At 41.8% G+C, this 26946-nt stretch overlaps 1 protein-coding gene across 2 annotated transcripts in view; it reads left to right on the forward strand.

Moving 5' to 3' along the window:
- Window positions 1-26946, forward strand: part of GNPTAB (N-acetylglucosamine-1-phosphate transferase subunits alpha and beta) — a 126824-nt gene that overhangs the window by 55287 nt on the left and 44591 nt on the right. For both annotated transcript variants that reach the window (XM_075856688.1, XM_075856689.1), the window contains exons 6-7: window positions 16631-16695; window positions 21019-21153. In XM_075856688.1, the coding sequence (XP_075712803.1) occupies window positions 16631-16695; window positions 21019-21153 (200 nt within the window). The remainder of the gene's footprint in view (window positions 1-16630; window positions 16696-21018; window positions 21154-26946) is intronic.

Below are 26946 nucleotides of genomic sequence, written 5' to 3' on the forward strand. Positions count from 1 at the left end.
CAGCAGCAGAAGCTTTGCTGTTGTACACAGCAGGGCTACTGCTGCAATTGTAGAGAATTCTGACCCCGGCATTTTATCCTCTAGCTGCCGCAAACAATATCGACTGCGGCAACTAAGGTGTTTCCCTCTGTCTGCCTATCAGTGCTCCTTGACGCAATCTAATGGCGCCGATGAGTTACCTTGGCAGCCGGGTCCTAAGGGTCCCCCAGATCTACCATCGGTAACTTCCTATTAGGCTATTCCGGAGGCATAACGTAATAGATTACATATCAGTGATACTTTTATATTCTAATGCATTATACAAGTGATCAAAGAATCGCTTCTTTAAAGACTATATAGACCTTTTGAAATCCTTTTTTTTTTTTTTTTTTAACAAAAATGCCTATCCGTGTGTTTTGTGCAGCTTTCTAAATAATTTTTATAAAAAATTATTTTAACTTTTAGAGATACAGCTGCTTTGTATCCTGTATACAGAGCAGCTGTATCTAGCGCAGAAACCTGTATCCGTTAGGTCAGCGGCACTGACTGATTCAGTGTCAGCGGGTCCTGCGTGCCTCTGACACACAGGACTGAGTTGTTACCGATTTACATCTAAATTCATAACTTAGATGTGATCGATAACAGGTGGATCCTGCATGTCCGAGACACGCAGAACCTGCTGACACTGGACCCGTCAGTGCCGCTGACTTGACGGATTCAGGTCTCCGCACACGATACAGCTGCTCTGTGTACAGAATACAAAGCGGCTGCATCTCAAAAAGTAAAAATAATATTTAATAAAAAGTATTTAGAAAGTTGCACAAAACACACTGATAGGCATTTTTATTTTAAAAAAAACCAAACGATTTCAAAGGTGTACGTAGCCTTTAAGTCCCTTAGTGGGACAACATTTTTTGTAAAAATTTCGTTTAATAAAGATTAATAAAACTAAAAAGCACCATGACCGAACAAGATAAAAAAATCAAAGCCTTTCTTCAATAAAAAATATTTTCTTTTTGTTAAAAATGGTTCTTCTTAAACAAATATACATATTGAGTACCACTGCAATCGTGATGATCAGTAGAATAAAGATAATTTCATATTTATTACGCACGGTGCATGGCGTAATAAAAAAACGCTGATGGATTTTTTTTCCATGCCTCCCCCCCAAATCTTCTTAATAAAAATTTGGCAATGTACCCCAAAAAAATTTCAATAAAAACTACAACTCATCTGCCGAAAAAAACGCACCATGGGTATATTCTCTTGCCACTAGGAGGTGATACTAGGTAGGGAAGAGTTTTTGCTTTGCCCAGACAGGCTATACCCTTTCTACAGATACCTGCTAATTAAATTTTTAGCCTAGTGTCATAGGAGGCAGACATGACCTGATACTCAGATCCACTGGTGTTTTTTATTTTCGATTTGTGGGTTTTCAGTTTGTTTACAAACTATTTCAACCCCCTGTGGGTGTCAGGAAACCAGGCAGTCCTCTGTTCTGTTTGTCCCTCTCCGCCGGTGACCTAACTTACAGTTTCTGCCTCTGCAGATGAAGAGCAAATACCTCACTGTGTGTGTGTGTGTGTGTGTGTGTGTGTGTGTGTGTGTGTGTGTGAAGTCACTGAGTAGTGACCCTGCATGCACCCAAAGAAGTCTGAGGATAAGTATCTTGCCATCCCCCCTCTTTCTCCTGATGTCTGGGGAAGTGCTGTGAGTCCCTTCTCTATGGGCTGCTTTTCATTGGGAAGTGATACCTACTCTAGTGGCATTTCTAGCGGTTTAGTGCCCACTTACCTCTGAAGCTTTGTTTCTGCTCCTTTGCGGTTCTCGATTCTCGTCCCATCATTGCTGTAGCCTTGATTTCTAATCTGGCCCCCGGCCTGTGAGTGGCCTAAGCCGCGTTTGTCTCATTTTGGCTCCGCCCCCCGGCCTGTCAGTTGTTCCGTTTCAGCCTATGGCCTGTTTGCTCTTGATTTGGAGGAAGACCTTCTCAAGAGGTGTAGTTTGGGGACGGGGCTTAGGTCTATTGCTTTCTCCTGCGGAAAGATATTGCACCGGTTTCCCAGCTGGAACGATTTCAAGGGTTCTATTTAAATCTTTTTACAGTTCCCAAGAAGGACGGTCTCTTCGCCCAGTCCTGGACTTGAGGCTGTTGTACAGCTTTGTTCATGTTCGACAGTTTTATGTGGAATCCGTAAGGTCAGTCATCACAGCGCTGGAGTAGGGAAAATTCCTCTCTTCCATCGACATTCAGGGTCTATACCTTCATATCCCCATCGCAAGGTCCCACCAATATTTCCTTTGTTTCGCAGTGGGTTCCCTACATTTCCAATTATTTGTGGTCTTGCCACGTCTCCTCGGGTCTTCACCAAGGTCCTGGCAACTCTCATGGCGACTAGTCTCCAGATCTCTCTGAACACTTCGAGAAGGTTCGGATGGATCATCAAGGAGGAAAAATCCTCATTGGTTCCAAATAAGAGTATGGAGTTTTTGGGAATGATACTCAACACCAGGACAGCATGGGCTTTCTTCCAGTGGACAAGGTAGCCTTTATGCAAACTGAGGGGGCTCCTCTTCACCAGGACACTTCTTTTATTTATTTTTTATTTTTTTAATCTATCTGTTTTTGCATACGAGTGCTGGGCAGAATGGTGAGAAATATTGACGCGATTCCATGTGCACAGTTGCACCCCAGGTCCCTTTTAGAGGGCAATTCTTTCATTCTGGGACAAGTTTCCGGACACACTGTGTGGTGCAGTTTTCGGTTCTCACACCGTTCAGGGGACATTGTTGCAGGAAGAAAGGTCCGTGCAGATCTACCTGTTAAAATAGAGTACAATAATCCTAGCCCTCTCCCTCTAGATTCTTCTTCAGGGTCGGTTGGTGAGGATCCAGACCAACAACGCCACGACGATTGCTTATCTCATCTACCAGGATGGCAAAAGAAGAAGGGTGACTCTGGTGGAAGCCTCTCAGATCCTACTCTGGGCAGAGCAACATATTCCAGCATGGTTAGCTATCCACATACCAGGAGTGGACAATTGGGCCACAAGTTTTCTCAGCTAAAAAAGACTAGATCCAGGAGAGGTTTCTTCACCCAAGGGTATTTCATCAACTGACCCAGATGTAGATCTCATCCTCTCTCAACCACAAGGTTTAAAACTATGTGGCCAGGGCACGGGATACCAAGGTCATCGCAGTTGACGTGCCGGTCACTCACAGGAGAAAGTTCTCTTCGGTATCTCTTCCCTCTGCCTCCACTCTTGCCCAGAGTGCTCAAGAGGTAAGACGGTCCCGCAATTCTGCTGTCTCTGGACTGGCCTCGCCGGTCTTGGTACACAGATCTAATCTACCGCCTCGCGGACGGGCCATGGTGTCTTTCCCTTCTTCCCAACTTCCATTCCCAATGTCCACTATTCCACCCCACTTTATCTCCGATTAATTTAACAGTGTGTCTTTTGTAGCCGAGGTTCTGAGGGCTCCGGATCTCTCTGAGCCAGTCATCCAGACAATGTTGAAGGCCAGACGACTTCAATCCGCCAAGGTGTACCACCGTATGTGGAAGGCTTATTTCTGCTGGTATGAACGCAATAATTTCTATCCTTTTGAAATGTTTCTCACAATTTAGGCCTTGAACATGGACTTGGTTTATCTTCCCTGAGTGGTCAGATTTCTGCTCTGTCCATTCTTTTTCTGAAAACTGGCTTTTCGTTCTCAGAAGACGACTTTTTTTGCACAGGGTGGCTCATGCACTCCCTATTTTCATTGAGCCCTAGGATCTTTAATTTTGTTCTCTGAGCTCTTAAGGAAACTCCTTTCGAGATGCATTTCACTGTTTCTCCTTTCCTGGAAGGTAGCTTTTCTGGTGACTATCACTTCTTTCAGGTGGGTTACGTAACTTGCTGCCTTGTCTTGCAAGTCACCTTATTTGGTCATCCATAAGGATGTGTTCCGACCTGTTCTATCTTTTCTACTGAAGGTAGTCTCTACCTTCCATATTAATGAAGAGATTGTTCTCCTTTTTTTTGCCCCTCCCCATCTTATCCGCGGGAACAGGCTTTCATTGCTTTGATTTGGTAAGAGCAGTCGGAGTCTATCTGGCTTCTATGGAGTCATTTCAGCACTTCGATTGTTAATTCTAAAAGGCCACACATTTGACAGCATCCAATGCCACTATGGCGTGTGGGATCCGTTCTGTTATTTTGGTAGCCTATCAGTCCAAGGGTAAAGTTTCTCCCCTTCGGGTTGCTGCCTATTCTACAAGGGCTGTTGGTGCCTCCTGGGCGGTCAGGCATTGATTTTCAGTTGCTCTGGTCTGCAAGACTGCTGCTACCTGTGGTTCTGTGCACACCTTCACTAAGTTTAAATCAAATTAGTTTTTTTGCCTTTGCTAATGCAAGTCTAGGTCACCGTGTGGCAAGCAGCTGTGTGTTAGGCGGTTTGCATGGCTGTACTTACAATTAGTTTTTTCCCCCACCCTCTGGGACTGCTTTAGGACCTCCCATGGTGCTCTGTCCCCAATAATTTACGAGAAAAGATTTTTTTGTTTATTCTAGGTCTGAGACCTGTACTTGGTTTTCGTTTTCTCCCAGGACTATGGACAATGTTTGTGTCCTTGTTTCCTACTCCTTTTGTACAAACTGAATTATCTAGTGTCTGTGGGAAGGGTATGGCCTGCCTAGGCGGAGCCAATACTCTTTCCTACCTAGTGTCTCCTCCTAGTGGCAGGAGTATTTACCCATGGTGCTGTGCCCTCAATGAATTAAACGAGAAATCTTGCTTTTATTGTGCAAAAGATCTAAAACGTAAAAAAAAAACACCTTTACATATTTGGTATCGCCGCATTTATACGGACCTGTAAAATAAAAGGTAAACGACTAATAAAAAAAAAACGCAAAAACAATGGTAGAATTGCTGGTTTTTGTATTATCTTCCAAAATAAAACAAAAGCTAATCGATAAATATGTACCCCGAAAACAAGCCCTCATACAGCTACGTTGACGGAAAAATAAAGTTAGGATGAAAAAATAATAATAATCTGGTCGTTAGGAGGTTAAAGTAAATGTTCACCATGGAATACCATTTTGTTTTGTTTTTTGTTTGCTTTTTTTTAAATCTACATAGACCTATTATAAAAATGTATCTTTATTACAGGAGCTCCAATTTTCCGCTTACAGAGCGCATTAAGACATTGACATAGAGTTAAATTATATGTCTGCCTACGGCCCACACTGGAGGAAGCATAGGAGTTTACTGCGTATGATTTATACATTGGAATTGATCATTAAAACTGTAATTCGTAAATAACTAAGCTCAACCTAGTGGCGGCTTCAGTCTACCAGAATGTTTTCGCTTAACCCTGCCCCAGTCCATATGCCCTATTTTGTCTTGTTGAGACAACCCCTTTAACTCTATGACTTGCTGAGTATATTAACTGGCTCAGGATCATGCATCGTATAGTCATTTTTATCATGCGTGTTAAACGGCTAAAAAATTATAATTTTTGATGGGCCACCGATGTTATATTTGTGATGTTGTTTCTTAATCAATGCAGGCTTCTTTTCTTATTTTTATACAGATAATTGTTGTTGTTTTTTTTTGTTTTTTTTTTTTTAAAAACAAGTAATAGCAACATGCTTTTTTTTACATTTTAGCCTTTTTTTTTATGGTAATATATTGTTACCCTAAAACAGGCTTTTTTGTTATGTCATTGTCTGCTTTTCCACTGTAACTGGCACTGCAGAGCAGCCCCAGTTACCGGGTAAATCATCCTTATAATGGTGACTATTTTGTTAGACCCAACAGTAGCCTCCTACTACCGGCATCCCGGCGATCATATGACCAGTCACAAGATCACCGGGACTAATCGCTCATTGAGCGCTGTGTATGTGCGTACAGAGAAGACAAAATTGGTGAAAACTGCTTGTGTCTTCTCTTCAGGGTCCCTGGCAGTCTTTGATTTGGCACCAGACATTCAGCCTTCTTGGGCAGAAAGCTTAATTAAATCTGCACCGTATATACAGTGGGCAGACCTCAACCAGTTAAGAAATTAATCACAGAATGTTTGACCTAAAAACTAGACCGCTGAAAAATTGATAATGAATGTCGTTCCAATATTGTTAAATATAGTTCACCGCCTGAAAGAACGATTAAAATGTAAAGTTTATTAATAGTATTTATAAAATTGTGGCTCAACCAGCCACTGATACCAGACCAGGCATAAGCAAGCGATTAGCGACAGGAGAAAATGGTTCAGAGTGAATGATGTATCTCACACCTAAATAACACTTCCCCTGCTAATAGTATAAATTCCGCTATATCCTTGCCAAAAATCACTATCTATATAGATCCTACGCGTTTCCTCATCACACTTAAAGTGATGTTTCCTCAGGGATTCATAGATATAAATTGTAGTTAAATTCTAAAGTGTTTCAATGATTGCAATGTTACAGCACTGGATAGCACTGTTCATGTGCTGATTATTAGCCTCCAGGCGCATGCACGGCTCTAATGCACTGTCCGTACACGCGCCGAAAAGACCCATGGTTTAAAAGGCTGAGAGCCCGCCCTCAAAAGGTCATCCCCGGGGGAAGCCACCAATCCGCGTCCTACACGACAGCCTGTGACGTGCCGGAGGCGGCTCCCTCGGGCCTAGCAACCAGTGAGGGTTCCTGAACGCCGAACGCGTCCATAGTAACAAGGAGACGCTAGACGCGGCTCCTGACCTGTCAGTCGACAGCAATACACATACGAATACAGTTAATGCAATACGCGGCAGTGTAAAAGAACCAGGCCGTGTAAGTACATTAGGAGAGGTGAGTCCTCATGAGAGCCGTCTTAGTAGGAGACAACGCTCTCGAACGTGACACAGTTAGTGTCCTATTATCCCAGACGTCAGCCAGGGATCACAGATACATCCAGACAGCGTATATAGCATCACCAAAAAGGTATGCTAGATGCAAGGTATGGGGGATCCACAATGTTAATCATCCCGTCCCAGTTTTCCTTAGAAGATCGCACGCACATGCACAACTCGCGCCCACTGACCAGTGATATACAGGAAGAATCAACTGGTAACATACTCAAGTAGGAGTATACTGGGTCAGAAGAGCCGGGAGAGCTAGAACATGTGAGAAACGCGGAAAACCGCGTTCAAAAAACGCATGGTGTGCATGGAGGACAAGGGCCGATTGATCCACAAATACCCAGGAGTGGCATATATTGTAAATATGGAAGACTCCCTACATGACCCAGCAAGCCATAGGGTCACATTATGTGATTAAAGGAAACAAGAATAAGAGATTTGTTCGTTAATGCCATGAGGGTTAATTGTCTGCATTCTAAAAATCCATTCTGCCTCTTTTTGTAATATCTTCCTATCCAGGTCCCCACCTCTCAGGAGGGGTCTCACATGTTCTATTCCCTGGAAGACAAGGGCAGTAGCATCCCCATCATGGCAGGACCACACGTGTCTTGATACCGGGGTGTCCACTTTCCTTCTGACATCCCCAATGTGGTCCCGAATCCTTCTCCTAAACTCCCTTTTGGTCTTACCCACATATTGTAGGCCACACTTACAGGTAATCAAGTAAACAATGCCCTTTGTTTTGCAGTTTATGAATGACCTGTTGTCAAAGGTTTTACCAGTTTGGGTGCTCGTGAAGTTCTTGCTACATAATATGGACACACAGGCTTTGCATGTTCCACATCTGTATGTCCCTTTGGTACTGTTAACCAGCCAGGTACTACACGGTGTCATCGGTTGTAAATGGCTATGGACCAGTCGGTCCCTGAGATTACGTCCCCTTCTATAGGTAATGAGCGGGGCATCCCCAACCATGGCCCCCACATCTGGATCTGCCTTAAGAATGCCCCAGAAGCGTTTGAGCACTTCCCTGACCTCTCTGTTGGCCGAGTCGAAAGTACCAATGACCCTGATTTGTTCTTCATTTGTTTCCCTCGGTTTTGGGTTAAGCAGGTCCTCTCTATTGCACCCAAGTGCATTCTGATATGCCCCTCTCAATACGTCCCTGGGGTATCCCCTATGTCTAAATCTATTCTCTAGATCACGTGCGGATATCCTAAAATCGGTAATAGTAGAGCAATTCCTCCGTGCCCTGAGGTATTGGCCCTTTGGTATCCCTCTCTTTAGGTTAGAAGGGTGCCAGCTTTCCCACCGTAGTAGGCTATTGGTCGCCGTCTCCTTGCGATACATATTGGTCTCCAGAATCCCCATGTCCGTCTTAGAGATCGTAATGTCAAGAAAGGTGATCCTAGTGTCTTGAATCTCAGATGTAAAGAAAAGACCTAATTCATTGGCATTCAAGATCTCCACAAATTCCTTAAATTCCTCCCTGGTCCCTGTCCACAGGATAAGGACATCATCTATAAATCTCAGCCAGAGCAAGATAGATGATGACCATTTGTCCATCAACTCACTGAACACAACCTCCTTTTCCCACCAACCCAGATATAGGTTGGCAAAGGTGGGTGCACATGGACTACCCATAGCTACTCCTCTGAGTTGATGGTAGATCTTCTGATCAAATAAAAAGAAGTTGTGTTCTAGGACAAACCTGAGTAGTTCAATCACAAATTTATTGTGGGCCTGGTATTGTATCCCTTTATCCATCAAGAAGTGTTCAATAGCTCTACACCCCTGATTATGTGGAATGGAGCTATAAAGTGACTCAACGTCAAGAGATGCCAATAGAGTCTCACCATCGCAGCGTATACCCTCAAGCTTTCTCAGCACATCCATTGTGTCCCTCACATAGGATGGCAGGGACACAACGAACGGCCTAAGCACCTGATCAAGGTACAGGCTAGCGTTTTGTGTGAGGCTCTCAATCCCCGATACAATGGGACGACCCTTCAACGGGTTCACCCCCTTGTGTACCTTAGGTAAGCTGTAAAACGTTGCCGTTTGCGGGTACTCTGTTAGAATGAATTTCATTTCCCTATCATTAATAAGGTTATCCGATTTCGCCGGACCAAGGATGTCCTTTAATTTCTCTTTGAAGGTGGTCATCGGGTTACTGGTAAGAACCCCATAGCAGTTATGATCATCCAAAATGTCGTGACACATCCTGCTATATTGTGACCGATTCATCACCACTATATTCCCCCCTTTGTCAGAGGGTTTTATAATGATATTGTCATCCCTCTCTAGAGATAACAGAGCTGCCATCTCTCTAGTGGAAAAGTTAGAGCCATGCTCCTTTTGATTGATTAATTTAAGTTGGTCCTCCACTACCTTAACAAAAACATCAATGGGGGTGTTGTCACTAAGGGGTGCATATTTGGTTGACGGGACCCTTAGCTCTGTAAATGGGCCCTTGCCCTCCTCCCTGTGACCCTCCTCCCATAGATCCTCCAGCAATCTAAAATGTGGGAGATCTTCTTCCATGATTCCTAATTCAAGGCATTGCCGTTTGTTATGCATCTTGAAAAACTTTTTCCACTTAAGTTTCCTGGCAAAGAGGTTGAGATCCTTAACCCACGTGAAAAGATTAAATTTATTTGTTGGGACAAATGAGAGGCCCTTGCTGAGTACCTCCACCTCCTCTCCTGTGAGATTACGTGTGGAGAGGTTCACTATCTGGAGTCTATCACTGTTCCCTACTGAAGTGCCTATAGCTCCCTTCTGTCTCGCAAAAGGTAGTCTGAGATCGGGTGGTTCTTGGCTAAAAAACCACCACGATGCTGACTCTTTCCTCTGCCTCTGCCTCTAAAGTTTTGACGGGTCTGGTATCTACCAGTTTCGTTCCCTCCCTGACCTCTTCTGGGTGGATTTCTACCAAACTCTGAGTCCGATTGTTCCTGCTCAGACGAGGAAGGATCGGTATCAGGTTCATGCGACAGACCAGTCCTAGCACTATAGTCAAAGATTCTTCCTTCTTTGAAGTCCACAGTGTCACGTACAAATTGGAAATGTTTCCTTTCTTTAATGTGACACGTGAACTTCTCAACTGTTTGTTGTAGAACAGCCTCCTTTCTTTCGTATTCTGAGTTGTTGTTAAATTTTTTAACTGCAGTAACACACTCTTTTAGTTCTTGACTACTACGTGCCAGGCTGGTATGTTCCTCCTCTAACAAAATTCCCATAAACCTCAATGAGGATTCGATCGATTCTTTCTCCCACTTTTTTAAAAGCTCAGGGGAGCGAACCCTCACTGCAGGGATAAGGGAAATTCTCAGGCCCCTTGGAACAATTTTGTTTTTAATGTACGTTTCTAGAGTTTGAATTTCCCACCAGGATCTGATGTGGTCTTTATATACTTTAGTTAGTTGTCGAAAAGAAGCAGTAATACTTAAATTTTGAGACTGCGGTATCAGTTCTTTGTCTGAGAAAACCTCCCTCGCATCTGTAAACCATTTGTCGGTATTGATGTCACTCGTCAGGAATCCTGCCATCCCCACTAAATGATATCGTTAAATAGTAGATTCACTGAAAAATTGATAATGAATGTCGTTCCAATATTGTTAAATATAGTTCACCGCCTGAAAGAACGATTAAAATGTAAAGTTTATTAATAGTATTTATAAAATTGTGGCTCAACCAGCCACTGATACCAGACCAGGCATAAGCAAGCGATTAGCGACAGGAGAAAATGGTTCAGAGTGAATGATGTATCTCACACCTAAATAACACTTCCCCTGCTAATAGTATAAATTCCGCTATATCCTTGCCAAAAATCACTATCTATATAGATCCTACGCGTTTCCTCATCACACTTAAAGTGATGTTTCCTCAGGGATTCATAGATATAAATTGTAGTTAAATTCTAAAGTGTTTCAATGATTGCAATGTTACAGCACTGGATAGCACTGTTCATGTGCTGATTATTAGCCTCCAGGCGCATGCACGGCTCTAATGCACTGTCCGTACACGCGCCGAAAAGACCCATGGTTTAAAAGGCTGAGAGCCCGCCCTCAAAAGGTCATCCCCGGGGGAAGCCACCAATCCGCGTCCTACACGACAGCCTGTGACGTGCCGGAGGCGGCTCCCCCGGGCCTAGCAACCAGTGAGGGTTCCTGAACGCCGAACGCGTCCATAGTAACAAGGAGACGCTAGACGCGGCTCCTGACCTGTCAGTCGACAGCAATACACATACGAATACAGTTAATGCAATACGCGGCAGTGTAAAAGAACCAGGCCGTGTAAGTACATTAGGAGAGGTGAGTCCTCATGAGATCACCGGGACCAATCGCTCATTGAGCGCTGTGTATGTGAGTACAGAGAAGACATAATTGGTGAAAACTGCTTGTGTCTTCTCTTCAGGGTCCCTGGCAGTCTTTGATTTGGCACCAGACATTCAGCCTGCTTGGGCAGAAAGCTTAATTAAATCTGCACCGTATATACAGTGGGCAGACCTCAACCAGTTAAGAAATTAATCACAGAATGTTTGACCTAAAAACTAGACCGTATTAAAAGGGGCAGAAAAAAAAGAGTAAAGTACATTATAATGGGTGCAAGCCCAACAGGAACCCGATCGAAGGTATCATAAATGGAAACCGGAATATTCAAAAGACAAGGCAGCACATCTAAAATAAATGGGAATTTATTCACCCACAAGTGCGACATTTCAGTCCAACAGGACCTTTCTCAAGCATGTGAACATACAGAAAAATCATAGTATATAAGGACTCAGAGTCATAAATACCAATAATACAATCGACTTAAAAAGTGTAAAAAAAACTATAAAATACATTCTAGTATATATAATAAAGTACATCACATAATGCATGTCCACGATAATAAGGGGTAAATATATTAAATGTTTAAGTAATGCGTTTAAGGCTATCATATATTATCTAAAAATAGCTAGAGTGCCTTATTTACCCAGGTGTGAGTGAGTCAAAAATTGCAATGTATTACTATATACATTAGAGTGTGTGGACTTCCTGTGCCTCCGTCTTGGCGTCTCCAAATCTCTACTGCGCATGTCCATCCAAGACCTGTTGATGAATCACCCCTAGAGGGCGCAATAAGATCAGAGAGCGCATACGGGAAACCGATCAGACATCTGTATCATATCCATGTAAGTCATTCATCTGTCAATGTGTTATGCGCACCACGATCAATATTCTGCAGTCGCATCAAAAGACGGGTCTATGTGCTACCATCTCATGTAACAGTATATGCTCTATTATATAGACTTGTATATAAGTAAGAAATATCAAATGATATCCTAACTGAGAAATAAAAAAATATATACGTACAACGAAAGAGCATATATCGGGACTAACAGGTAAAACGGCACATGCGTGCCCTAAGAACCAAAAAGTAAGTCTATAATACATCAGCATAGATCATTCTGATATTACTAATGAGAGTGCTGCCGAAAATACATCAAATATCACCTAAGAGTGGACAACATTATTGTGGGGAGCATAGCTACAGGCTGTTCTTTTACAAGGGGTAGTGAAATAAATAAATATAAATATATATATATATACACTACCTTCAAAAGTTTAGGATCACTTAGAAATTTCCTTATTTTTGCAAGAAAAGCAGTTTTTTTCAATCAAGATAACATTAAATTAATCAGAAATACACTCTATACATTGTTAATGTGCTAAATGACTATTCTAGCTGCAAACGTCTGGTTTTTAATGCAATATCTACCAAGGTGTATAGAGGCCCATTTCCAGCAACCATCACTCCAGTGTTCTAATGGTACATTGTGTTTGCTAACTGTGTTAGAAGGCTAATGGATGATTAGAAAACACTTGAAAACCCTTTGTGCAATTATGTTAGCACTGCTGTAAACAGTTTTGCTGTTTAGAGGAGCTATAAAACTGACCTTTCTTTGAGCTAGTTGAGAATCTGGAGCATTACATTTGTGGGTTCGATTAAACTCTCAAAATGGCTAGAAAAAGAGCTTTCATGTGAAACTCGACAGTCTATTTTTGTTCTTAGAAATGAAGGCTATTCCATGCGAGAAATTGCCAAGAAACTGAAGATTTCCTATAAAGGTGTGTACTACTCCCTTCAAAGGACAGCACAAACAGGCTCTAACCAGAGTAGAAAGAGAAGTGGGAGGCCCCGCTGCACAACTGAGCAACAAGACAAGTACATTAGAGTCTCTAGTTTGAGAAATAGACGCCTCCACAGGTCCTCAACTGGCAGCTTCATTAAATAATACCCGCAAAACGCCAGTGTCAACATCTACAGTGAAGAGGCGACTCCGGGATGCTGGCCTTCAGGGCAGAGTGGCAAAGAAAAAGCCATATCTGAGACTGGCTAATAAAAGGAAAAGATTAATATGGGCAAAAGCACACAGACATTGGACAGAGGAAGATTGGAAAAAAGTGTTATGGACAGACGAATCGAAGTTTGAGGTGTTTGGATCACGCAGAAGAACATTTGTGAGACGCAGAACAACTGAAAAGATGCTGGAAGAGTGCCTGACACCATCTGTCAAGCATGGTGGAGGTAATGTGATGGTCTGGGGTTGCTTTGGTGCTGGTAAAGTGGGAGATTTGTACAAGGTAAAAGGGATTTTGAATAAGGAACGCAATGCCATACCCTGTGGACAGCGCTTGATTGGAGCCAATTTCATCCTACAACAGGACAATGACCCAAAGCACACCTCCAAATTATGCAAGAACTATTTAGGGAAGAAGCAGGCAGCTGGTATTCTATCTGTAATGGAGTGGCCAGCGCAGTCACCAGATCTCAACCCCATAGAGCTGTTGTGGGAGCAGCTTGACCGTATGGTACGCAAGAAGTGCCCATCAAGCCAATCCAACTAGTGGGAGGGGCTTCTGGAAGCATGGGGTGAAATTTCTCCCGATTTACCTCAGCAAATTAACAGCTAGAATGCCAAAGGTCTGCAATGCTGTAATTGCTGCAAATGGAGCATTCTTTGACGAAAGCAAATTTTGAAGGAGAAAATTCTTATTTGAAATAAAAATCATTATTTCTAACCTTGTCAATGTCTTGACTATATTTTCTAGTCATTTTGCAACTCATTTGATAAATAGAAGTGTGAGTTTTCATGGAAAACACAAAATTGTCTGGGTGACCCCAAACTTTTGAACGGTTGTGTGTGTGTGTGTGTGTGTGTGTGTGTGTGTGTATATGTATGTATGTATGTGTATATAATACATTTTTTATAATATAGGACCCCATAAATAAAGTTCAATGCCCAGCCGCCAAATTAATCCCAAAATGGGTTAATATTTGATGGATAAAAATATAGGATATCCCTAACATGTAAATCTAATAAGAAAAGCTGAAAGGATATGTGTACTATTTATACATAAGGTACAATTTACACAGGTCCAAGAAACAACGCACAATATGATGGTCCGCATATAAGGAGAATGGAACAATTGAGTTCAGAGGGGAAAGTTCACACATCTATTTCCATCTAGGGAGAAATATAAAAAATGTACAAAGAGAAAATGAATATATATTTATACAATCTATATATCGGATCATATAATATAAAATGTTCAGATTATCATAGAGTATATGTAGGTTCAGTTTACCATACCGTATTCAAGACATATCCAGAAAATACAGGCGTTTCTCATGGAAACCAACATAGCTCAACATACCCTTCATGTGACGCCATTGGTAACCTTAAAGTCAAGGTTAAAACCATTTGGTGATAATGTATTGAGCCGGAAGATCCATTCCAATTCCTTACGTTTTGAGTTCCGCTGTCCTATCGCCCCCTCTCCTATGTAGCGCTACATGGTCTATAATCCAGAATTTGAGATCCCTAATACTGTGTTCAGCTTTAACAAAGTGACTGGAGACCGGTAGATCAAGTCTCTTCGTACCAATGGTCGACTTGTGTTTATTGATTCTGACCCTACACTCCTGTGTTGTTTCCACCTGGGTAAATAAGCTACATTAGCTGTTTTTATATATTATATGATGGCCTTAAACTCATTACTTGCACATATACTATATTTACCCCTTATTATCGTTAATCTGCATTATGTGATGTACTTTATGATATATACTAGGATGTATTTTATGTTTTTTTACACTTTTTAAGTGATTGTATTATTGGTATTTATGACTCTCTGAGTCCTTATATACTGGGATTTTTCTGTATGTTCACATGCTTGAGAAAGGTCCTGTTGGACTCAAACGTTGCACTTGTGGATGAATAAATTCCCATTTATTTTAGTTGTGCTGCCTTGTCGTTTGAATTTTATAGTATTAAAATGGGGACATTGACTTTACAGGGGTTTTCCACGTTCTGACTACTGATGACCTATCCACCGGATAGGTCATCCGTATATAATCGGTGCGTGTCCGACACACGGACCCCGCACTGATCAGCCACTTCGGCTGCCTCTGGTCACTGGACGATATTGCTGGAAGCAGGTGACTCCGGTCAAAGAATAGTGGCCCAACTGCAGTACTGCAGCCCTGTTCCTATTCAAGTGAATAGGAGCTGAGCTGCAGTTCTACCGAACGCCGCTATGCAGTGGCCGAAGCTATCTGTTTCTGGCTCCAGCTACTGCATCCCGTTCCAAACATCCGGTAGCCGGAGTGGTGGATCGGTGCGGGGTCTGGGTGTCTGACACGCACTGATCATATACTGATGACCTATCCGGCAGAACGTAGAAAACCCGCTTTAATCCCTGAAGAACGCAGCATATTTTGTCCTACAGGACACTGCAATTTTTTCATCTCTGCATTTCAAAAGCCATAACTTTTTTCTTTTTCTGAAAACGTAGCCAAATGAGGGCTTTTTTTTTTTTGCGAGACAAGTTGCATTTTTAAAGGTACTATTTTGGGGAACATATATATTGAAATACTTTTTTTTTTTTTTTTTGTGTGAGGGGTGAACAAAAACAGCAAATCCGACATAGTTATTTGGGTTTTGATTTTACGGTGTTAACCATTCGCTATGAATGCCATGTCATTTTATTTTGCGGGTCAGTACGATTATGAACCACATTTAGATTTATTTTTTTAGAGCCGTAACTTTTTTCCTTTAGCGGAGCTGTGTGAGGGCTTTGTTTTTTGTGGGCTAAGTTGAAAAAACAGCAATTCTATTTTTGGCTGCTAAGCCCGTGCCATCAATGCAGCGTAAATGTATCATGGGAACTACTGTTATGGGACATTTTATGTTCTGTTTCTTCACCAGCTTCCAAGAAGCTAAAATTACCGAATCTGGTGAAAGTACCGTAGGTGCTACACTATTTGTGATGCCTGATGTTTTTTGCCTCTAGATGCATGAATATAATAAGGCAATATTTACTATGGATCTTTGCTGCTATATCAAACCTCTGAAGTGATACTTTGGTAGTTTCACGGTCTGCTTGGATTATTAGCTTCTTGATTCCTTCTGGGCTGGTGGTGAAATATTACATATAATTTCCAATAATCACCTGTCTGATACATGTAAATAAGTTTAATGCTGGTGACACATGAGGATTTTTATCCCGTTACACCAGGTTTTTAAACCTTTTGTGGCATGCAAGACAAAAAAAATAAATAAGAATGTTTATTCCCTCTATCCATAAAATCATTTCATCAACATTCTTTCTGTAATAGTGTGATTTCATTTTTTAATGTAATATCTTTGTTAATGTCATATATCATTGTCAAGTATTTTAATTGAAAATAAATTAGGCTTCCTAAAAATATTATTTTTTTTTGGCTTCTGTGTAGCGGAAACTGCACAGCTGAATGCGCTGTTTGAAACCAGCAAGGAAACTATATGGAGAGCTTATATGGTAGGTTTATTTCACAATGGTTAAGTGACTCTATGTATGATGATGTCGAAGTGTGTTTTATTGCAAGTAAAGGGAGTGTAGATGTATGTGATTGTTTCAATGATGCTGTATCCACACAAGAGCATCAGGATTATTGCACAGGCTGTAACCACCACAGCATCTTGGGAGCTTGATAGAGGAAGCTCCCTTTGTATGCCCAACGGCGCCCAGCAATGCGATTTGCGGGTGCTGTTTGGTTACCATGGCAGCCGGGCCCGAACAAACCCTTTAATTATTCGTGTTGATGCAAACCTTCTGCAGTCAGCCATGGGGACCTAGAAAGATGCCCAGGGCTGTCTGTTCTGTATGCCTTCTGTTAGGCAACACTATGTCATAGTGACACAGTATAATGTATTAGTTTACAGGAGTATGCTAATACATTATAAGTAAATAAGAAAGTTGTTAAGTTATCACTTCATGGGAAAAAAAATGTAACAAGAAAATTAAGAAAAGTCTGCAAAAAAAAGGCATTATTTAGCATGAAATATATTTTATGGCCCATAAATTACATAAAAACAAAAAAGCTACACATATTAGGTATCTACACGACTGCAATAACCTGAAGAATTAATTTAACAGAGTATTCAGTGTGAAATGTGAACGATATAAAAAAAAATCAAAAAAAAATCACTTGTGACACAATAATTTATTTGTATTCCCTAAGGCTTCGTTCACATCTGTGTCAGGGCTCCGTTCAAGTGTTCCGTCTGAGCTTTCCGTCAGGGGAACCCATGAACGGAACCCTGACTGAAACAAACGGAAACCACAGGTTTCTGTTTGCATCACCCTTGATTTCAATGGTGATGGATCCGGTGCAAATGGTTGACGTTTGTCGCCGTTGTATAAGGGTTCCGTTGTTTTGACAATAGCGCAGTCGACTACAGTATTTATTACGTCAAAATGACGGAACACTTAAACAACGGTGACAAGCGGAAACCATTTGCACTCAACCATTTGAAATCAATGGTGATGCAAACGGAAACCAATGGTTTCCGTTTCTTTCAGTCAGGGTTCCGGTCAAGGGTTCCCCTAACGGAAAGCTCAGACAGAACGCTTGAACGAAGCCTAACTGGCAGAAAAAAAAATACAGTTTCTCCCGCTTATAACAAGGCCTCGTATAGCCACGTCAATGTAAAAATAAAGAAGTTATTCTTGCTGAGAGGCAAAAATTTTAAACTTTAGCTGGTGATTAGGGTATTTTCAGGCCTGGTCATTAAGGGATTAAAAGTGTTTTCCAACTTTTTCATGGAGAGATGCCTGCTAATGAACGGCTATCTTTATATTGTAATCACTGTGCATTATTGAAACGCTATAACCCTCGTTGTTCTTGGTGGCAGAATGGGTCCATGCACTTTTTTCACAAATTTTCTGGTGTGCATGGCCACTTCAAGAATAAAGGGGCTGATAAATCTTTCAACATGTCTCCATTACCTGTCAGAAGATAAAGAAAAAAACAACAACATTGTTTTAAACAATACAATGTGATTTAGCTTGAATTATGAGGCAAACAATCTGCTTGAGTTTCTTTTTTTTTTTTCTGCAAGACCAGTTATGATTGGAAGAGCGGTTAAGAATTTGGCAATAAGTTTTCCCATTGTAACTCATTTTGATTATAGTAAAACTGATTTCCATTGGTCCAAAAGAATCAGATTGTCACCACAGATGTGAAGTTTATGATTTTATTAAAGGTTATCGGTTTATTGATTTGATTTACGCTTTTATCTTGATGTCATTCATTTCATGGGTGCAAATGGATATAGGGTATGGGGAGCATTAAACCTTTTTTCATAAACCTAGAGGGGTTTTCCAGTCCAAAGAAATTTATGGCCTATTCTCAGGATAGGCCATCAATACCTGATCAGTGGGAGTCAGACTCCCGGCACCCCTGCAAATTAGCTGTTTTGAAGGAGCTTGTACGAGCGCTGCTTCCCCTTTTATTCCTTACCTGCTCGTACTGTGAATCGTCGACGCACGAGAGTAAAACAAATCCCCAAAAATTCTTCAAGTATGTAAATGCAAAAAAGCCAAGGTCTGAACATGTAGGACCCCCAAATAATGGTAATGGGGAGTTGGTTGAAGGGGATCAAGAGAAGGCAGAGTTACTAAATGGGTTATTTTGCTCTGTATATACAACAGAAAAAGAGCAGCTGATGTAGCTGGTGCCAGTGCTGTTAATATATCCGTTGATATACTGAATTGGATGAATGTAGATATGGTCGAAGCTAAGTTAAATAAAATAAATGTACACAAGGCCCATGGGCCAGATGGGTTACACCCTAGAGTTCTTAAAGAGCTTAGTTCAGTTATTTCTGTCCCCCACTTCATAATATTTAGAGATTCTCTAGTGACTGGTATAGTGCCAAGGGACTGGCGCAGGGCAAAGGTGGTGCCTAGTTTCAAGAAGGGCTCTAGGTCTTCCCCGGGAAATTATAGCCCAGTAAGCTTAACATCCATCGTGGGGAATATGTTTGAGGGGCTATTGAGGAACTATATACAGGATTATGTAACAAAAAATAGTAAAACCGTGCTGACTGTCATTTATAATACTAAGGACAGAAGTTGTCAAACCAACCTGATCTGTTTTTATGAAGAGGTGAGAAGAAGCCTAGACAGAGGGGCCGCTGTGGATATAGTGTTTTTGGACTTTGCAAAGGCATTTGACACTGTCCCTCATAGACTTCTAATGGGTAAATTTAAGGACTATAGGTTTAGAAAGTATAGTTTGTAATTGGATTGGGAATTGGCTCAACGACCGTATCCAGAGAGTTGTGGTCAATGATTCCTACTCTGAATGGACCCCGGTTATAAGTGGTGTACCCCAGGGTTCAGTGCTGGGACCACTATTATTCAACTTATTTATTAATGATATAGAGGATGGGATTAATAGCACTACTTCTTCTATTTTTGCAGATGACACCAAGCTATGTAGTATTGTTCAGTCTATGGAAAATGTTCGTAAATTGCAAGCTGATTTGAACACACTAAGTGTTTGGGCATCCACTTGGCAAATTAAGTTTAATGTAGATAAATGTAAAGTTATGCAACTGGGTACCAACAATCTGCATGCATCATATGTCCTAGGGGGAGCTACACTGGGGGAGTCACTTGTTCAGAAGGATCTGGGTGTGCTTGTAGATCATAAACTAAATAACCACATCCAATGTAAATCAGCTGCTTCAAAGGCCAGCTGGGTATTGTCTTGTATTAAAAGAGGCATGGACTCGTGGGACAGGGATGTAATATTACCACTTTACAAGGCATTAGTGAGGCCTCATCTAGAATATGCAGTTCAGTTCTGGGCTCTAATTCATAGAAAGGATGCCCTGGAGTTGGAAAAATACAAAGAAGAACAACAAAGCTAATAAGGGGCATGGAGCATCTAAGTTATGACGAAAGATTAAAATAATTAAACCTATTTAGCCTTGAAAAAAGACGACCAAGGGCGGAAATTATTAACATATATAAATGGCACATACAAAAAATATGGTGAAAGAGGTGTCAAGCCTTCTTTACTGTGAGAACTGTGAATCTATGGAATAGTCTGCCGCAGGAGCTGGTCACAGCAGGGACAGTAGATGGCTCTAAAAAAAGGTTTAGATAATTTATTAAAACAAAAAAATATTCGCTCCTATGTGTAGAAATGTTTCCCTTCCCTTTTCCCATCCCTTGGTTGAACTTGATGGACATGTGTCTTTTTTCAACCGTACTAACTATGTAACTTGTAGCAGCGGTTCACAGTTCTACAGCCTTCTCCTATTCACTTGAATGGGAGAAAGCTGTAATACTGTGAACCGCCGATATAAGTTTGGTGACGATTCACAGTACGAGCAGGTTGAAATGAAGGGGAAGCAGCGCTCGGATGTGCACTGCAGCCCCTACAAAACAGCTGATTGGCGGGGTAGCTGGGACTGACCCCCACTGATAAGATATTGATGGCCTTTCCTGAGGATAGGCCATCAATTTCTTAGTACTGGAAAGCCCCTTTAAACTTCTGACTTCGGTCCTGACTTTATAAGGCTCTATTATCACCTAATTTCTCCAATGTAAATGACAGAAGGCATTATCTGGAGGCTTGCAGTGTTTCGCTTTATACGGAAATAGTCAGAATCTTCAGATATGGAATATTCTGCATACCCACTGAGCCAGATGACCCCTCAAATGTAACGAAATAGAGTTGAACTATATTGTATGGGATACTGTATAAATGTGAGGTTTTCTTTTTACCCAATGTACTCTATAACCTATATGCACTATACCAGTTAATGTCTTGCTTTCTTTCTACAGACCACAGACAAAGATTCTCCAGGGTTGGTACTCATGCAGGACCTGGTTTACCTTAGTGGATTTTCATCAACATTCAAAGACACAAATCAGCTGAAAACAAAACTACCAGAAAGTCTGTCCTCGAAGATTAAACAAGTAAGAAAACTGTTCAGTTATTCTGTATCACTAGGCATTTTGCCTTTTCATGCCTTTCAACCAATGCTAAGGAATACTGTAGATGAGAATAAATTTTTAAAGGGGTTATCCGAGCTTATTAAAATACAGAAAGTACTTATTTGTGTCTGAATGGTCACCAGATGACACCATATACCAGCTGTTGAGGAAATTGTAGATGAGATCTGCAGTTCTTTGCATGTGTTTTTAAAAAAAAAAAAAATTATCCGCTCCAGTTTATTAACAATTCAGCATACATGAAAAGCAACAGAACATATCAGTCTCTTCATATGCATCTCATTACATGAACGCAATAATGCAACAAACATATGAATTCAACCATCGCCCAACAGTCCCCCTCCCCTATCCCCCCGCACAGCCCCTTACCACTTAATCTCAATCCGTTTCACCAACATTACAGGAAAATTGACAGTTCAGCCAAAATTTATTCCAATAAACAGCCATATTTGTCCTCATATGCAGCATTACAGCACCAATCTTTGCATGTTATTTAGGGATATTTTGTCACTCTTTGGTTGAGCGTTTGCTTCATCCTTGGTAAACCTTTTGCGACAATTTTTATTTATATAGTGTAAACATGTTTTTACTATTGGGGAAGCAACTGTAAAATTACCCCTTATGGTGTTGCCCTTTTACAATAATAATTGCTCTATTCTGCTTGCTCCGTGCTGTTAGTTCTTTGTCATCAACGCTACAAAATCCGGCCATTGGCTAATTCTAGTGTATTGCGGAATTAAGCAGTCTGACTTGCCCTGTGTTGTCTGAAAGTTAAACCTTGCTAGTAATAATACAAATGTTAAAGCATACCTTACTTTTTAGGTGTCTTTTCAGAATAAGCGGTCATATGTGTGTATATGAGGAATAACACTATTTCTGGCCTATATATCACAAGTATTTTGCATTGTTTAGCAGTTTTGCCTCTGCAGGCTCCCAATCTAGTTCTCATTTGTCTCTAAACTAGCGCGCAGAGCATATCTTGTCTTATACACTGCACACATAGAAAAGATCAGAATCCTGCTCTCATATCTCTAACTTACTTACATACATACACAGATGTAGCCAAGTTTATCTAGACTCTGATAACTTGCTGCAGCATCATATCACAAAACAAAAGCCATTGAAAAAGTAAAGTGCAAAGTTTCTTGACACTATTTAATGCGTTAAAAATCAAGCTAAAGATGGTTACGAGTGTGTGTGTGTGTGTGTGTGTGTGTGTGTGTGTGTGTAAAACAGCATAAATTCTAGGTACACTTGCACAAAGTCATAGATTTTGTTGGATTATCATCTAGTATAATTGGTCAATCATACTCCTAACAGGTGATAATGATCATCGTCATATGTAGGTTGAAACACACTCATTGACTGTAACAGAAACAGCTGTGTAGGAGCCTTAAAACTGGGTGAGGAACTGCAAAACTCTGCTACAAAGGTGAGATATTGGAAGACCGTTTCATGTTACAGGCCCACCATGGCAAGACTGAGCACAGCAACAAGATACAAGGTAGTTATATTGCATCGAGCAAGGTCTTTCCCAGGCAAAGATTTCAGAGCGGACTGGGGTTTGAAGATGTGCTGTACAGTCAACGTTGGGGACGGTAGACGCAGTGGTCGGCCAAGGAAACTTAGTGTAGTAGATCAAGGACTCATCATTCTTACTTCCCTTTGAAATCTGAAGGTGTCCAGCAGTGCCCTCTGCTCAGAACTGGCAGAAACCAGTGTGACCCAGGTACACCCATCTACTGTTCAGAGAAGTCTGGCCAGAAGTGGTCATCTTGGAAGAATTGTGGCCAAAAAACCATACCTTCAATGTGGAAGCAAGGCCAAGCGACTCAACTATGCATGAAAACATAGGAACTGGGATGCAAAAAAATAGCAACATGAGCTCTGGACTGATGAGTCAAAATGTAAAATATTGGTTGTTACAGAAGGCAGTTTGTTTTTCGAAGGGCTGTAGACCGGTACAAAAATGAGTGTCTGCAGGCAACAGTGAAGCATGGTGGAGGTTCCTTGCAAGTTTGGGGCTGCATTTCAGCAAATGGAGTTGGAGATTTGGTCAGGATTAATAGTGTCCTCAATGCTGAGAAATACAGGCAGATACTTATCCATCATGCGATACCATCCGGGAGGCGTCTGGTTGGCTCCAAATTTATTCTGCAGCAGGACAACGACCCCAAACATACAGCCAATGTCATTAAGAACTATATTCAGCGTAAAGAACAAGGAGCCCTGGAAGTGATGATATGGCCCCCACAGAGCCCTGATCTCAACATAGTCTGTCTGGGATTACATGAAAGACAGAAGGATTTGAGGAAGCCTACATCCACAGAAGATCTGTGGTTAGTTCTCCAAAATGTTTGTAACAACCTCCTGCCGAGTTCCTTCAAAAACTGTGTGCAAATGTACCTAGAAGAATTGATGCTGTTTTGAAGGCAAAGGTTGGTCACCCCAAATATTGATTTGATTTGCTCTTCCGTTCGTTCACTTTACATTTTGTTAATTGACAAAAAAAAACAACAACATTAAAGCATTCTATTTTTCCACAACTGCTTAAAACATTTGCACATGCAATATATAAAAGCTGCGGCAGCCTGGAGGAGAGTATACAGCGGTACAAACCAGTGTAGCTGAGAGTCCAGCACTGTGGTGACTTACTAGCACATCTATGTCTTTCTCGCTCTGCTTCCTCACCCTGCTTCTCCCCCCCTCTCCAGAGACTTTTATGGGCAGGTAGCGAAGTGACACATTCTCACCTTCTGCAGCCTGTCAATTCTGCTCCGTAACTAGGGACAGACTTTGCTCGACAATAGGGGTGGGCAGCAGATTACAGGAGAGGAGGCACCAAGTGGCTGTAAATATGTAGAGAATTTGCATAGATAAATTACATAGTTGATCTATATCAGGTATACTATATTCGCATAAGTGGTTTGAAACGTTAGTGTCCATTAGCTGTAAGCCAACCCCCCACATTTACCAATATTTCAGTATTAAGCAAGGGCGCAAAACAGTTTATAAAAAAAGTTTAAAGCGGTTGTGCATTTATATTTAACCCCTTCAATACTGCCATACGGCTATATATGTTCCAACTGCCAATGCCCCGTGCAGTTGTCACGTATATAGACGTTGACAACCTGGAGTGGGTTTAATGAGTGTAGTGCTGATTCAGTGTGAGCAGCGCTGCACTCTCATGGCTGCCATGGCTTTGAGAGCCCCGGAATACACCCCCACTGTAGATCGTGCCACACACAACCCCCTGTAGGTAGTGCAAAACCCTCTGTACATAGCGCCACCTAAGCTCCTTCCAGCATCGGAATCCCCAGCCAGCGGTTTGGCCGAGGATTCCCATACTAGAGGGAGCCCCCGCCGTCTCTCCATCCTCGCTAAAGATAGAGCCACCCCCCTGCAGATAGCAACCCCCCCCACTGTAGATCGCGCCAGCTGAACCCCCTCTAGGAGCGGAATCCTCTGTGTCAGATCGCACTGGCCGGGGATTCCGCTTCTAGAGAGAACCCCTGACGTCACTGTCCATTTCGACAGTGACGTTAGTGGCTCTCTCTAGGAGCGGAATCCGAGGCCGACACTCTGGCCGGGGATTCCGCTACTGGTGAAGTCCCTGGTGTCACTATCCATATATGGACCGTGACGTCAGGGGCTACTCCTGGAGCGGAATCCCCGCTCTGGCAGGGGATTCCGCTTTTAGTGTTAACCCGTGACGTCACTGTCCATATATGGACAGAACGGAATCCCCGGCTAGAGGGATTCCGCTCCTACAAGGAGCTACAGTGGTGCTATTTACAGGAAGGGGGTGCCATTTACTGGGTTGGGTGGTGCTATCTGCAGGGGGGTTTGCGCTATTTACAGGGGGTGGCACTATTTTCAGGTGGTGGCACTATATACAGTGGGTGTGGTGCTCTCTACAGGGGGTGCTATATACCGGGGGTGTGGCACTATCTACCTGGGCACTGTGGCATTATATTGGCACTACCTACAGGGGACACTGTGGTGCTATGTACATGGGCACTGTGTGGCACTATCTACAGGGAGAACTATGGCACTTTGTGGGCACTGGCACTATTTACAGTGGGCACTATCTATGTGGGCAATGTGGCACTATTTACAGTGGTAATGCGTCACTATCTACATGGGCACTGTGGCGTTTTCAGGGGTTTGGGATAAAAAGCCCATGACGATTACAATTCATCCATTTTTTTATTTTTTTTTGTAACGTCCATGAAAAACGGATTGCAAATGGCGGTTAAAATTGGTCAGACGGCTGGGAAATGGATTCAAATTTTGAGACAAATTGATGCAAAACGGCCATGAAAAACTGACAGTTGATGCGTTGTTGACTGCCATTTTTTTCACGGTCATGTGTGTATATAGCCCTCTTCATTCTCCCCCCCTCATCGATCCAGGGTGACTGAGAGAGAAGACTAATCGTTAGAGCTATACAGTATATGTGTGTATATATATATATATATATATCGATTTTGAGATATAATTTTTTCGCTGAGATATTTAACTTTAAAGTTATCATCTTCATTATCGGCGACTGCCGGTGTTAGCATTACACAAAATGTATCGCGCGGGTAAAATCCTAGATGTGTGTGTGGGCGCATGTGTGTGAGCTTGGGAATGTCACATTAAGATGACTTTAAATTACGTATTATTACAATCGGCCTCGGCGATACAAAATGGACCTGGTCTACGATTGTAACATGATTTCATGTGTACACATTTCGGTAGTCGCTTGTGAATTTCTACAATGGGGTCCCTAAACCCTCTCACCTTTTTGTTGCATTTTGCTTCACAGTTTCCGAAACTATTATAAAAGTGAATGGGAGTTACAGAAACAGCGGAGCACTACACAGTTTCTTGAACTCAGCCCGACCCTTGTTTGCACTGTTACAACTTCTAAACTGATGAAAGTTTAGTTATATTTCTGATGTGCCACAGTACTTGTGGCCACTTCAAGCTCTAGGTGGCGCCCTTTGCTTTACAATATCTGTGGCCTTTGATACTACATGCATGGGATATGAAAGTGACAAGTACAGAAGATTACAAGTGAAATGTCTAGTCACATAATATAGAAATATTCTGCATCGCGTCTAATCTTCAGACGTCTATTTTGTCCAGAACAGTGTCCATGTTCTGCCAGTAATCTGGGATATGTGACATAAACGGCAGGGTGCACAGCACTCTAAAGTCCCCCAGCATCAAAGTTCTTCACAGCTATGCCGACACATGTTAGAAACTTTACAACTCTCCATCATTTGGAGCAGAATAGCACAGGGTGCCGTGCCCTTCTCTGTAAGTCTTTGTTCTATTTGCAGAAGGATGACATTTGCATTCTGTTTGTAGATATAACTGGTGTATTTTGTATAAATTATTTAATGTAAAGTTTTGTCCTGCTGTGTGCGGAGCAATCTTGCAGCAGTTCTGAGCTTCTTTTCTGCCTCCCAGAGGCAGATCCTCTCAGTGGTAAAAGATTAACATAATGTAACTTACAACATGTGAGCACTTTTTGTGTTCACACCATGTAATAGGTGTACACAACACATTGTGCTGATGTGTAATGCCAAAAAACATCTCCAGGTTGTTGTGCATTAAAGAGGGGCAGTAGATACTAGGTGTCTGAAAGTGGCAGTAGTCCCAGATGTTAGATTAGACTGCTTGTCAATAATGGTGTCAACAAATTTCCGCTTTACTTTCTTTGTTGTATAGAACACAATCCCGTCTCCATGCGGGTATGGTCCT

This window comes from Rhinoderma darwinii, chromosome 3 (genome assembly GCF_050947455.1).
Source record: "Rhinoderma darwinii isolate aRhiDar2 chromosome 3, aRhiDar2.hap1, whole genome shotgun sequence".
Lineage (NCBI taxonomy): Eukaryota > Metazoa > Chordata > Amphibia > Anura > Rhinodermatidae > Rhinoderma > Rhinoderma darwinii.